This window comes from Nicotiana tabacum, chromosome 9 (genome assembly GCF_000715075.1).
Source record: "Nicotiana tabacum cultivar K326 chromosome 9, ASM71507v2, whole genome shotgun sequence".
In the NCBI taxonomy this organism is placed as follows: domain Eukaryota; kingdom Viridiplantae; phylum Streptophyta; class Magnoliopsida; order Solanales; family Solanaceae; genus Nicotiana; species Nicotiana tabacum.
The window spans coordinates 30,023,601-30,039,106 of NC_134088.1; the positions used below are offsets into that span (position 1 = coordinate 30,023,601).

A 15,506-nucleotide genomic window follows, 5' to 3' on the forward strand; every position below is an offset into this window, starting at 1 on the left:
TAGATAGGCAGGTCCGAAAGCTAAGGTCGAAGAACATTACATCAGTGAAGGTTCAGTGGAGAAGTCAACCGGTCGAGAAGGCGACTTGAGAGACCGAACATGATATGCGGAGCAAATATCCTCATATTTTTGGCACTTCAGGTATGTTTCTAAACTTGTTAGAGGACGACGTTTGTTTAAGAGGGGAAAATGTAATAATCCGGCCGATAGTTTTGTGTATTTGAGACTTGTTCCCCTATTTGATGCTTTTTGTATGTGTATTTGTTATTATGTGACTTGGTGGGATGGTTCGTTTTGTTTCGGAAAGATTTTGGATTGAATTGGAACACTTAGTTCCTAATTTAGAAGCTTAAGTTGAAAGTATTGACCAAGTTTGACTTTTGTGTATTTGACCTCAGATCGGAGTTTTGATAGGTTCGTTGGGCTCGGATGGTGATTTTGGACTTAGGTGTATATCCAAATTTGGATTTGGAAGTTCCTAGATTGATTTGGCTTTAACTAGCGAAAGTTGGCAATTTGAAGGTTTTATTCACAGGTTTGACCCATAGTTGACTTTGTGGTTATTGATGTCCGTTTAGGATTTCAAGACTTGAAATAAGTTTGTATAGTGATTTATGACTTGTGTGTAGAATTTGGGGTCATTCCGAGTTGTTTAGGCATATTCGGCGTAAGTTTGAAATTCAGAAATTTGTATTAGTTCATTAAGTTTGGATTGAGGTGCGATTCGTGATTTTAATGTTATTTTCTGCGATTTGATACCTCGAGTAGGTCCGTATTATATTTTGAGATTGGTTGGTGTGATTGGGCGGGGTCCCGAGGAGACTCAGAAGTGTTTTCGGATGGTTTCAGATCATTTTTCATGGTTTTGGATTGTTGGTTTCATGATAAGTTACAGTGCATTGCGATCACGGAGCTTGCCTCGTGATCGCGGAGAAGAAGGAGCAGTCTGGAGGATTTTCCTCTTCGCGTTCGTGAAGAAGCACCGTGTTTGCGGAGAGGGGGGAGATGAAGCAGCGTGATCGTTTGAGGGGCATGCGTTCGCGAAAGAATGATGCCAGGAGGAAGAATGCCTTCGTGTTCGTGGAACACGGCTCACATTCTCGTAGGCTCAACAGGTGGTCAGGCATCGCGTTCATGATTGATCTTAGCGTTCGTGAAGGAGGAGCGACAGCTGGTCAAGAGTTTGGCCTTCGCGATTCCGAAGTGGGTCCCGCGATCGCAAATTATATAACTGGGCCGATATTTTAAATATTCTATTTTGAGGGTTTGAGTTATTTTATCATATTTTAAGATTGGGAGCTCGAATTTGGCCGATTGTTAAGGGAATTTTCACGATTTGAATTGGGGTAAGTATTTTTTAATCGGATTTGATTATTATTCATGATTCCATCCTTGATTTTAGCATTTGATTTATGAATCTAAGTGAGAAAAATTAGGAATTTTGGCAAAACTTTTCGAAAATAAAAATTAAGGATTTGAACCTTGATTCGGAGTCGGATTTGGATAATACTTGTATGGTTGGAATCGTATTTGAATGGATGTTCAGGATTTTTGACTTTTGTCGGGTTCCGAAAGGCGGGCTTGGGTTGACCTTTTGATTTTTTGATAAAGATCAGAGCTTTATTAATTGGAATAAATTTCTATAGCCGTGCTTGATATTATTAAATTATTTTAGGCTATATTTGATTTGGTTTGTTTAAGGTAAGTATCTTGCCTAACCTTGTGCGGGGGAATAACCCTTTGGATTTGGACTTAATTGCATATTCGTGTTATGTGAAAAATGATGTGTACATAAGGTGACGAACGTGTACACGAGTGCTATGTATGACTTATGACCGGATTAGACCGTAGGCTATTAATGTGCCTTAATTTTATAATTTACTTTATATGAAACATGCTTAAACCACTTGTGACTACATGATCATGATCACTACATTTGACTTAGCCATAGTCATGCTTTATTTGTTGAACACCCGTCCACACTTTTATGTTATTGTCATATCCTTGTATACTTTGTTTTTAAGTTGTGAGCTTATATCTTGGTGAAATTTTGGTATTATTATTTTGTGATATTATGGCACATGTGAACGTGTTGGGCGGATTGTTGGATGTTGGCACGAGGTTTATGATGTGCGATTGTGATTGATGTTGTTGTTGTTGTGATGAGAATAATGTTAAACCGGAGCGACAAGGCAGGATATTATTATATTGTCATGTGGGAGCGACAAGGCGTGATATTGTTAAATAGGAGCGACAATGCGGTATATTATTATTTTGTCAGGCGGGAGCGACAAGGTGGGATATTATTATCGTCAAGGCAGGGAGATACATGTGGCATTGTTATTGTGACAAAATTATGGGCACGAGGTGCCATATGTTTATGTTTCTATTTGATGACTTGTTGTCAAGATGAACTTTTACTTATTTGAGTTGTTATCACATATCCAAAAAAGGTTGTTGATGTTGTCTCTGCTATATATTCTGTTGTCAGTTTTCTTTTGATAAATTCTATATATTATTTGACTAGTGAGTATCACATGACTTGAACCTCGTAATACTTCACTGAGGTTAGTCTTAATACTTAGTGGGTACCGATTGTGGTATACTCATACTACGCTTCTCCACATTTTTTATGCAGATCCAGTTATTTCTGATCGGACAGATCGTTATGCTTATTGGAGACTTCAAGGTATCCCTGATGTTCCGTTCGCAGGCGTCAGAGTCACCCTCTTTACTTTATTTATACTATTTATGTTTTTCAAACAGTATTGTACTCTTCGAGACTTGATGTGTATTCCATTTAGAGCTTATGACTAAGTACTACCGGATTTTGGAAAGTTGAATATTGTATCCACGTTTGATAGTATTATCGTATTTTTGCAGTTTTCATTAATTTGAAGTTGTTATATTTTGATTGACATCATTATGTCACGACCCAATCTCACCTATAAGTCGTGATGGCGCCTAACACTACAGCTAGGCAAACCAACTTAATAAATTAAGCATATATTGACAAAATTTAAAACCCAAAAAATAATAAAATACCAAATTCTACCAATGTGTGTGCTAAGACCTGGTGTCACAAGTTTATGAGCATCTAATAGATTATACAAAATCTCAAATACTGTCTGAAATAAAAATAGACAGAATAAAAAATACAAGGAGAGACCTAGTAGCTGCAGAACGGCTCAGAAAGGCAGCTCACCACTATGCCCCTGGATAACGTGGGTGTAAGACGATAGGTCCCCCACTAGTACTTGCCTCAGGTCCTACACAAAAAGTGCAGCAAGTGTAGTATGAGTACGTAAACAACGTGTACCTAGTAAGTATCAAGCCTAATATCGAAGTGGTAGAGACGAGATGACTGACTTTGACACTCACTATGGGTCAATAATAATAATTGAAATACAACTAGGATATTTAAATCAGCATGATTTACAGAATTTACAATAATTTATTTAATCAACGAAAATAATCAAATTCCTTCAAATGCAACAATTCTCAATATATTAATTAAATTCCTTAAATTCAAATAATTTCCAATTTATCAATTAATCTCATTTACAGGAATAACAATTAATTCCTTAACAAGCAGGAATAATAATTCATTAAATTCAAGGATTCTCCAATTTATCAATTAGCTTCGCAAGCAGAAATAACTATTAAAGTATCGTGTAATTATTATTATTAAGCACGATTTTTGCCGAGGACGTACGGCCCGATCCAGAGTGTCGTGTACACTGCCGAGGGCCGTGCTGCACGATCCATAGATGCATATATCCTGCCGAGGTATTCGGCCCGCTCCACAAGAAAGGAAGACATTTTTTTATGTACCTCCGGAAGGAGAGTATATTTATTTTAAGATAAATTCGGGAGGAAGAACAATTTCTTTTAACAATTAATTAATTTAAATAAAAAATCAAGCATATAAAATTTCCATCCTTTAATATCTTTATCTGACAATTCACAATATATTCTTATATATATAAATTAATATTTATTAAACAAAGAATACAATGTACAAATATAATTCATGCTTTGAGTCCTAAACTACCCGAACTTTAGCATTAATAGTAGCTACGCACGAACTCTCGTCACCTCGTGCGTACGTAGCCCCCGCAATTAGCAACAATTATTTAATTTAATCCATATAGGATAATTTTCCCCTCACAAAGATTAGACAAGAGACTTACCTCGTCTTAAAATCCACTTTTCGATTATCGCGTCGCGTAAAATTCTCGATTCGATGCCGAAAAATCCGAAACTGTCCAAAAGATATATAAAATAATTAATATATGTTCAATAATTCAAAATTCATCTATTAAATAAATTAGCCTATCCAATATGAAAAAATTTCTAAAATTCACCCCGGGCCCACGTACCCGGATTCCGGAATTTTTTGGATGGAAACGTCACCTATAATCTCAAGAACTCAAATATATAATTTCTATCCAATTCCATAACTATTTTCGTGGTTAAAATGTTATTTTTATAAAAATCTAGGTTTTTCACCTAAACCCATGATTTTTAAGATTTACTAGTTATAATCTACCTATAATCTATGTATTTAACTCAAGGGGTGTAGAATTAACTTACCTTCCAATTGCTAGTTAAAATCCCCCTCTCAAAAGCTCTGAAATCTCCCGGAAATGGAGAAAAAATGGGCTCAAAATGTCTGAGCCCCGATTTTTAACCATTCTGCCCAACAATGATTTTCGCACCTGCGGATAGTGTACCGCACCTGCGTTCTCACTAGCCTTGGCCAAACTCGCATCTGCGCACACTGCTTCGCACATGCGCGATCGCAGGTGCGCCAAAATTCCGCATCTGTGGTGATGGCCTCCCCTTCCCTTTTCTGCTTTTGCGAAGAAATCTCGCATGTGCGAGTGCCGCGCCTGCGAGCTTCTGTCGCATCTGCGAATGTCGCACCTGCGACTGGCCAAGCGCATATGCGATTCTGATAGTAGTTGGGAGCTTCAATTTTGGCTCCCAATTTCCAACTTGGTCCGAGCCTCGTCCGGTTGACACTCGGAGCCCCCCGGACCCCGCTCGAACATATCAACAAGTTTAAAATCATAAAACGGACTCGCTCGAACTCATGAAACGTGTAAAACAACATCAAATCTATGAATCACACCTCAAACCAAATTGATTCAAACTTAAGAATTTCAAGTTCTTCAATTTATTTCCAATGCGCTGAAAGTATACTTAAACTATTCGGAATGACACGAAATTTTGCGTACAAGTCTTAAATCACTATACGAAACTATTCTCAAACTCGAAATTACAAACGGACTTCAATTACTCAAAATCCTACTCCAAACCAAATTTAAAGAATTTTAAACCTTCAAATAGTTGATTTTTACTATTAAGCGTCAAAACGCTCCCGGGTTATCCAAAACCCGATTCGGACATACACCTAAGTCCAAAATCATCATACGAACCTATTGGAACCGTCAAATCCCGATTCCGGGGTCGTTTTCTCAAAATGTTGACCGAAGTCAAACTTGTCCATTTAAAGCTAATTTAAGGAACCAAGTGTTCCGATTTCAACCCACACACTTCCAAATCCCGAATCAACCATCCCCGCGAGTCATAAATTAATAAAAGCATGTTCGGGGAGTTTTATTTTAGGGAACAGATTTCTAAAAGTTAAAATAACCAGTTGGGTCATTACACATTATATGATAAATTTACCTAATTTTAGAGATTAAGTATCATCACAACCCCACATGATGAAACTTAATTGGGCATATGAATTGAACCTCTTCAGTAAAAGCATAACTATATAGTCCAGCGCACAATTCATACTCAGATTTCGACTAAAATTGTGCCTTATGTTTAAGAGTAGGTCTCATTTGATCCTTTCACATCCTTTAACTTTACTAAGCGGTTTTAGTTATAGGCGGATCCAAAATTTAAAATTTATGGGTTCCTATTGTAATCTCAAATTAATATACAATATTAACTGGATTCACAATTATATATTTATAGATATTTAATAAATTTTTTAATAAAAATACAAAATCTTCGCAAAGGTTACTGAGTTCCTGAGATCCAGTAACTATACCTTACACCCGCCACTAGTTTTAGTCTATTTGACAGAAACTCCAAATGAGACCTATAAACTAACAGTGGTTTAATGTTAAATCCATGTCACATGGGCTAAAGATCCGACTGCAATGATTTTTGTGGCTAAAAGTTTCTAGTGTCAATTTGTCCAATATGTGAAGTGCTTCCGGCGTCAATGTGAATGGTTTTTGGTCTATGCTGTCTGCCTGAAGTGTTACGGTGTCATTTTGAATGAAACATGCGTGTGCTGTTAGTTTAGTGCTCTGTGTTCTATTTTTTTCTGTTAGGTGTACTAAGGCCTCATATTGTTTTTTTAAAGATTAATACGTATGAATCTGAATACACATTTTAATATCAAAATTTGTATTAAGATTAAGATATTTAAATATGTAATTTTTAATATTTGAATATATTAAATTTATCTTTATTTGAAAATTAATAAACATAAATTCATACGAAATACTAATTAATCTAATATTCTATCAATAAAATATATAGTTTTTAAAAATATAATAGTTGCTGGTGGTGATGGCTAACGGTAGTGTTTGTGAATGTCGACTAGAGGCGGTGGTTGGTGGTAGTCTTGGTTTATGGTGGTGGTACAAGGTAATAGCTAGTGGTGACGATTATGATCGAGGATGGTAGTGGTGGGTGGTGATAGTTAATAATAACAGGTGATGGTAGTTGTGATTGAGGAAGGTGATAGTGGTGGTGATAGTTTATAATGATGGATAGTGTCGGTTATGATTGTTGATGGTGATGGAATGGTTAGTTGTGGTAGTTGAGGTGGATGAGTGTTGGTTGTGGTTGAGAATGACGGTGGTGAGAGTGGTAGGGATGATGGGTGGTGGTAGTCTATAATGGTGGCGTCTATGATTGAGGATGGTGATGGTGACATGGTGATGGTGACGGTGGCGGTGAAGGTGATGATATGGTGGGTGGTACGGTGATAGTTGATAATGGTAGATGGTGACGACAGTTAATAATGAATATGAGTAATAATATCTTAATGGAATTAAGTTTTTGTTATAAATCTTAATCACATAGATATATTCAGATCCAATAAATGATTGTGAAGTAAAAAAAATAAATATATTTAATAATTTAAATATTAATAATTAAGAGGCAAATTTAAAAACAGGTTCAAAGTTTAGGAAAGTTAAAACGCAAGAGAGATTTTAACTAAAAACTCTTCGCATTTCCTTCACAAAAATTGTGCGTATCATCCCAAATTTGAATGGCAATACTCAAGGCTGCTTCGCCGGTTGCCGGTGATCTCACCGCTTCCGCCGGCGGCGAAGTGATCGCCGACAAGGAAGACGTTCTAAGTGAAATTCTCCTCCGATTACCCACAAAAAATCTTCTCCAATGCTGCTGCGTTTCCAAACACTGGCACTCTCTCATCTCCGCTCCTCATTTCCGCCGCCGTCACTGCCGCCGCCACGCCTCCACTTCCGCCGCCACTGGTCTCTTGTTGTTCCGTACATTCTCCTTCAAACATCTTATGGACCACCTCGTATACTTACCCAATAATTCCAACGACAAAAAATGTTATTCTAGAACCATCCCTTCTTCCATTCGTAGGTTTCATTACCCTTTAGCCTTTTCAGGTTTTCATCACCTTCATTCTTGTAATGGGTTGTTGTGTTTTGGACTTTTGTTGGCTCCTTGTGAATGTAACCTTTATGTTTATAACCCATGTACATGCTCTTATGCTTCTCTTTCACTGCCTAAAAAATTTAGCCTCTCTACTATTAAAGCTATAAATTTAGCATTTGATCCGTCAAGATCCGATTTTTACAGAATTATTTGCATATATGCTTATAATTCGGAAAATGACAATGACCCTTCTGAGGATTACGTGTATCATATCTTGATTTATGCTTCAGAAAGTGGTACATGGAAGGATACAGGAAAGGGGTTTAATGATAAATATGATTACTTGTTGAAAAGGGGCGTGTTTTTGCAAGGTTGTCTTCATTGGGTGGGCGAAAACAAGCCTTTTCTAGCATTTGATGTCGAGAATGAGAGGTTTAGGACAATGCCTAGTACTAGTGTTCCTGAAAATGGGAGAAAGATTTGTTATTTTGGCGATTGGGGCGGGCGCCTCCATGTTATTCAGGAATGTGATGGGGGAGCAGCTTCACTGGTGGATGTAATGGAGTTGCAGATAGATTATTCCGGTTGGTCGTTGAAGTATCGCATTGATATTGGTTATCTTGGTAGGGCAATTGGAGGTAATGCTGATGGTATTAAGGTTGATGTACTTTGTTTGGTCGAGGCAAATAGAGAAGGGAAGACTATGCTTATAGTATCAGCTCAAGGCAGAATTTATTACTACGATATCGTTGGCAGGACCTTTGAGGAGGTATGTAATGTCTCAAACTTTGCTTCTGTCAAGCAGGATCCCTTAGAGTACAAGTATAAATGGGGTCAAGCCTTTCAACACTTTGAGACCCTTGCTTGTGTCTAAGATTGCATGCATTGTTTCAATCTCACTACTTGGCACTACTTAAATGTAATGTACTAGAAGCAAGGAATCACGATGTTCTATAGCCAATCTTAATATCTAGTTTGTACGTCGGGAAGCTTATTCTGCTCTGACGTTGTCATAGTAGTATCTCAAAGTTCCTATCTAGTGTATGTAATTGGTGAAATTCTGATGGTTTGTCTCTTATCCTTTGCTTACATTCTTGTCTAATTGGCAAGTAGAGGTGGTGATCATATGTGTAATCTACTACTGAAGACAGAATGAAGGAGAAATACCTGTTATGACACCTGTTTATGATGATCTTATGTTAGCTTCAAGTATTAAGATTACAATGGGATTAGTAATTTCGGAAGAAGATCAAATTTGAAACTCTTAACAATTTGGAATTGGAAAGAAGCAGTATGAATGAGAGGGACATGCCTTATTCTGGACAATTAAGAGTGTATTAAAATGGCTAATGTTGCAACGTCATTGGGTAGATTTATCATTCAGCTCAAATTGTCCTAACAGCATTCTCATAAGATTTATTGCTTAGGAGATGATGAGTAGATCTTCACGTATAATCTTTTTTTGTTTTTGTTTATTTTGAGAAGGCTTCTTCTGGTTCATTTCTGGTATTTACTTCGCTGCTCATCCTCTGGTAATTTTTCTTTTAAATCCAATAGGTATCAAGTGTCGCTACTTTAATCTATTGATAATGACTGATCTTTTACCCAATGGAAAAGAAAGGAACGCGACAAAGCGTTCCCCTCTCTCCATATCTCTTTGACCCCATGGAAACTAATTTGATGCCTTTAGAAGAAGCACAATGAGTTGTATGTAAATGCATAACAAAGAATGTAAAACCCGAAGAGGAGAATGAAATGCTTCTGAGATCTTTGGCAGAAATCAGAATTTATTGATGACGATTGCTTATAGTTAAGCGAAAAGATCTAAAGTCTGAGGCAAGATTCAAGAAACAACATGGTTCAGCATTTCAGGAGAGCACCAGCAGAATTGAATCCTTTTCCTATGGAAGACAGGATAAGAGGAAACATGCTTGGTTTCTTTCCTTGTATGGATAGTGTAAATGGCACATACAGCTAAATCAAAACAGTAAATTTAGCTGCAAAATTACTTTCAGAATGCTAACTCTTTCATTACCAAAAAGAAGTAACAGTGGAATTAGGGAAAGGAAACCAAAAAAAAAACAGAACGTATAACATGTCAGCATTTGCACAATTACTGAATTATTTTCTAAGAAAGATTGAGCATAACTATTTTCTAAGAAAGACCCAGCAGTGAGCTTTCTTCCTCTTAACTTCTCTAGAATCCAATTGGAAAATGGTTGGTAACTTATAAGCCCAGAATAAAGGCAAACAGTAGTCATTCCAAAGAAGAAGGAAAAGAGAAGAAAACAAGTAGTAAGAAAATACCAATGGAAAGCTAAAGAGACAGGAATAGCTTGAGAAGCTGAGATATCGCGTCTTAGGCTGGACCTTAATATGGTTTTATCTTTTACTTCCACAAGAAATCATGGATGTATACTTTTTAACTTCTGTTAAAAGTTCTACCACGACTTGATGCATCTGTATATATATTAAAAGAAGACTTAGTTTCTGAGTTTGATATAACGTTTACAAAATAGTAACATCGGCAGGGCACCTGGGAGAAGTCAAATGAATGTACATCCAAGTTTGTTGCACTGATAACTTCATGTACTTTTGATACTTTAGGTATCAATCTTGATATATCTTAACCTCAAAAAGCCTAACATGTCTACCAAAGATTCTGTATCCTCTACAAGATTTTCTTTACACCAAAAATAAAATAGAAGAATACAGTACATCTTGACATCCCGAACGGACTTGTATCGGTCTTCAAAAACTCTTGAGTTTCTCTCCTTCCTTACTGTCCACCATATGCATGTAGGTATCAATCTCCACCATGTCTTTTGACTCACTAAGTCTCCAATGTTGTTCCATGATTCCCCGAGTTTAATAGTTGATTCTTGAGATTTAGTATTACTAGTAAAGTAAATTATTGTTTCTTACTTTTACTTTCTCTTAAACTGGGAAGTTCTTTGATTCTTGAGATTTAGTATTACTAGTAAAGTAAATTATTGTTTCTTACTTTTACTTTCTCTTAAACTGGGAAGTTCTCAGGAAACAATCCAGCTTGCAACCTAAGTTGCTCCGACACTGCAGTTTGGGTGCCGCACTTGTGTCGATGCGACACTAGTATGGGTGCAGGTATGAGATCTGTAAGTATGTACGTTCCGAGCTTTAATGAGATCACTTCGTGATTTTGTATTCTAAAAAAAAGGGAAATGGATCAAACAGTTTTGGGTACTTTGACCACGACGGACGGAAAAAATTCTAGACGAGATACAATTTGATTCCCGAAATCAGAACCAAAACTAGTGTAAATTTGAAGAAAATAAAATACCTTATCTAAGTAATCAGTCCTTTACTTATCTACAACTTGAGAATAAAAAAGAAATTCACACTTTACAAGCTATACTTAAGTATTCCACAAAATTTCTCATAATTTAGACATATTTTTAAATTTATATTGAATTATTTTACCCGGATCCCAACACCTGTATTTTTATCTTATAATTTACATCTCGAAGGACCTGACCTCTAGATCGTACCCGTGTCAGACACCCGCACCCGTGTCCAAGCAACTTAGCTGCAACTGCCTCTTTTAGCTTTGTTTCTTTAGGGCAGATCCTTACTATGAGATTAAGTTACTTTAGTTCCAATAAATGAAGCTAATAATCAATGCGGTTGAAAACATGTATTTTTGAAAGAGTGGAATCTTCCGGGTATGAATAAGAGGAGGTGCTCATTTGGCTCTTCTCATGGGTTTGACGGTGGTAATGAGAGGAGAATCGATGTTAATAACCCTTAATTCTAATATGGTAACTCCTTTAATGCAGGTGTGAAAAGAGACGAAAATATCAGACTTAACTGTTGAAATTTGGTTTGCATTGTTATAATTTTCAATCTATGTTTTTCCCTATCACGTGTTGTTGACTCTTGCATGCCATTTTGGTTCATCTCTCTGCAATGTTAGGTCACCATTTGGTATAGTTGGATTCAAAATACCATTTTTATGTCAATGGGAATATCATATTTCCTTTTCGTTTGTATTTTAGTCCGGAAGAGGAGAAATGGAGTTTTTGGCTCCCCTTATGATATGTTTAAGTCAATCTATTGTTATTTGAGATAGAACGTTCTTATTATCTTTGCTACAACAACTGAAAGAACCATTTTAATTTTTATCTTATATATGCAGGGGCGAAGCTACACTCTTGTATACATTGTATATATATGTAAAAAAATATTAGGTGTTAGAGATATATAATATATATTGAATACCCTTTATCGAGGAATTTATTTTGCTTCTTTCAAATTTGAACACTCTTTGAGAAATTCCTGACATTGACACTGTATGTATGGTGAAAGCTAGAGTGAAATATTTTAGAGCTATTTCTTTCCGTTTCCAAGTTGACATGTTTATCGCCTTTTGGTTTGACTTACATTTCTTTCTATGTTTCAGATTTTAATACCAAAATTTGTACTTGTAGAAATAAAATATTTTATCGCCCATGGTTGCATGTATTGTCCAAGTCACTTCTCGTACAATCTTGGGCGATGGTCCTAATTTCAGTGCTCAATTGAGTTTAGGAAATTCAATATCATTAATATAAGCAACAAGGCAAACTTCAACCGAGTTTAATGAATTTCACATCTTTGAGATGATGGTGAGGGTGAACCTCAATTGAATTTAGGCATCTCACATCTTGAAGTGATGGAGAGACGAATGTCAACGAGGGTGCTGAGTCTTTATGTAGAAGTTAGTTGTGATACAACTGTCAATTAGCAATGTACAACTGTCACTTAGGTATTAAGTTAAGTAGAGAAGAGTTAGTTGAATTAGTTAATATATCATTGTCTGTCGGTTAGTATATAAAAGAGTAAAGAGTCTGTAAATACACAGAGATTTATTTTCATTTGTCTCTGTACATCAGAGCTTATCAATGGAGCTGTTTCTCTCTCAATCTTCTCTGAAACTCTCTCTATCTCATTCACCATGGCTGAGCTAATCAACATGGTATCAGAGCTTTGGTAAATCGGTCAACTCAGCTACTACAGAGGAGTATTAGAGAAGTGTATTTGTTCTTAGATCGAGCTATTTCTTCATCTGGAAAAGTTCCTCTGCAACCTAGGGATTGTGGAACTTGTTAATTTCAGTTGAATCTCGACAAATTACTGTAAAATTCATCTCTAATTGCTTGTTGTGGTTCCAAATCAGTAACCTAACTAAGTTTTCTGAAGAAACATAATGGCAATTGAGGAATATGATTCCGTCTCTGCTACTCAGGGTGCTACATCTCCAACCCCAAATCTTCATGACTTGGATCTAGTTCATCACAATCATTCTTCATACATTCATCCATTAGACACGCAGGGTTAGGTACTAATCTCTATTCAACTTCAAGGATCGGAATATTATTCAATTTGGAGTAGATCTATAAAAATTGTATTGCATGGCAAAAATAAGCTAGGCTTTGTTCTCAGTACCTTTAGGAGGGAAATGTATGATCATAGTCTACACGAACTGTGGGATAGATGTAATGGAATTATTCTAGCTTGGATTATGAATACTGTTTCACCAAATCTCATTAGTACTGTGATTTACGCATCTAATGCACACAAGATGTGGGAAGATCTTAAGGAAAGGTTTGATAAAGTCAACGCCTCTAGAGACTGCTATATTCACAAGGAAATGGCTACTTTGACTCAAGGTGTGTCATCTATGTCCGTGTACTTTTCCAGACTTAGAGAATTGTGGAATGAGTACGAGGCCCTAGCACCTCCACCCTCTTGTGGTTGTCTCGAGTCTAGAAGATATGTTGAACATTATTAGACACAAAATTTGTACCAATTTTTGACAGGTTTAAATGAATCATTTGAACATGCTAAGGATCAAGTTCTTATGACTCGTCCATTACCTAACATCAATCAGGCATATGCCATGATTATTAATATTGAGAGTTAGAGAAAAAATGGTGTTGGAATCACTGTTGGTATTGGTGCTAAAGTTACTGACCCTACAGCCTTGCTGAGCAACAAAACTTCAGCAGGAGGTTACAGACAAAAGAATAATTCTGGCAAGGCCTTGGTTCAATGTGACTACTGTAACTACAAGGGACACACCAGGAAAAATTGCTTCAAATTGCATGGTTATCCAGTAGGTTTTAAACCTAAGAAGAAAGGAGGACCTCCAAATACTTATAACAACACATATGCCAACAATGTAACTAGTACAGGTGGTCAATATTCAGGGGGTCAACATTGCTCTCAACCTGGAGTTCCTTCACAAGCTCAGTTCTTCACTCCTGAGCAATACTCTCAGATTCTGCAGCTTCTCAACAAAGGAAATGAAGTTGCACCTATGGCTAATATAGCCAAATCTGACACTGCAGATACCTATTCTGCCATGTTGTCTACTCTAGTTGATACTAATTGGATAATAGACACAAGTGCCACTGATCATATGGTACACAATATGGCTTTGCTTAATAAGTGTTCTGATTTACCTAAAGAGACCAGAAGTAAGGTACTCTTACATACTGGTGGTCAAGTCTCTATTACTAAATCAGGAGAGTCCTCAATCTTCCAAGATAGAACAATTCACAATGTCTTAAATGTTCCAAAGTTTAAGTACAATATGTTGTATGTTTCCAAAATCACTAAGGAGCTAAGTTGTTTGGCTGCATTCTTCCCCGACTTCTATTTATTTCAGGAGCTCTTCAGTGGGAAGGTGATAGGGATTGGTTGAGAAGGTCATGGTCTCTACATTCTGCAAGCAAATGGTCTAGCTTCTTCCTCACACCATCCAGTTAATAAAGGGGATAAGTGTCTGCATCATTCACTTGTAAATATCATTACTAGTTCAAGTAATAAACCTAATGGTGATATAATGAATAAGACTTGTGACAATACTTCTTTGTGGCATAGAAGATTAGGCCATGCTCCTTTGAGAGTCTTGAAAAATATTGATGGTTTAAACGCTATACAATTGAAAGATCATCTATGTACTATGTGTCCACTTGCCAAGCAGTCAAGATTACCTTTTACTCTCAGTAATACTTGTTCTGTTCATCCTTTTGATCTTGTGCATGCTGATGTTTAGGGTCCCTACAGAGTATCTACGCTTTATGGTAAGAGGTATTTCCTGATCCTAGTAGATGATTTCTCTAGATATACCTGGATTTTCTTGTTGAGTACTAAGGCAGACTCAATTGTTGTTCTGAAATATTTCTCGGTATTGGTTAGAAATCAGTTTTGTTGTAATGTAAAATGTTTGAGAACTGATAATGGATATGAGTTTGTCAACACTCATATTAATTCTCTATTAAAGGACTTTGGGATAGTTCATCAAAGCTCATGTGTCTACACTCCTCAACAAAATGGTATAGTAGAACGAAGGCATAGGTATATTCTAGACATGGATCGAGCCTTAAGGTTTCAAGCCTTCATCCCTTTGAAGTTTTGGGGTGAATGTGTTTCTACTGCAGTTTACTTGCTGAATAGGCTGCCTACTGCTCTGCTGAAAGGCAAGTCTCCCTTTGAGAAATTGTTTCTTCGACCACCCTCTTTGCATCATTTGAGAGTGTTTGGTAGCCTATGTTATGCTACTAATGTGAGAAGACAGATAAATTCAGTCCTAGAGCATTTCCTGTAGTTCATCTTGGGTATTCATCTTCCCAGAAATGTTATCTTCTCTATGATCTCTCTACTTATCACTTCTTTGTTAACATGGATACTGTGTTTAAGGAATATATCTTTCCTTTTCAACATCTACAGTCTGGTCATTCTCCAATCTTCCCAGTTCTACAACTTTCAGCAGTGGATGCTTCTGTCTCACCTCCTGAAGTTGTCCAACCCAT

The 15,506-nt window shown here is 36.7% G+C and overlaps 2 protein-coding genes across 2 annotated transcripts; both read left to right on the forward strand.

Moving 5' to 3' along the window:
* The first annotated feature begins 7,230 nt into the window (after positions 1-7,230).
* On the forward strand, positions 7,231-12,013 carry LOC142164200 (F-box protein At5g07610-like). The gene is made up of 2 exons (XM_075221577.1): positions 7,231-8,440; positions 10,701-12,013. The coding sequence occupies exons 1-2, from the start codon at positions 7,310-7,312 to the stop codon at positions 10,845-10,847; spliced, it is 1,278 nt and encodes a 425-aa protein (XP_075077678.1). The 5' UTR covers positions 7,231-7,309; the 3' UTR covers positions 10,848-12,013.
* Positions 12,014-13,147: 1,134 nt separating this feature from the next.
* Positions 13,148-15,301, forward strand: LOC107799593 (uncharacterized). The gene is made up of 4 exons (XM_075220984.1): positions 13,148-13,358; positions 13,509-13,607; positions 13,671-14,377; positions 14,750-15,301. The coding sequence occupies exons 1-4, from the start codon at positions 13,148-13,150 to the stop codon at positions 15,299-15,301; spliced, it is 1,569 nt and encodes a 522-aa protein (XP_075077085.1).
* Positions 15,302-15,506: the final 205 nt, after the last annotated feature.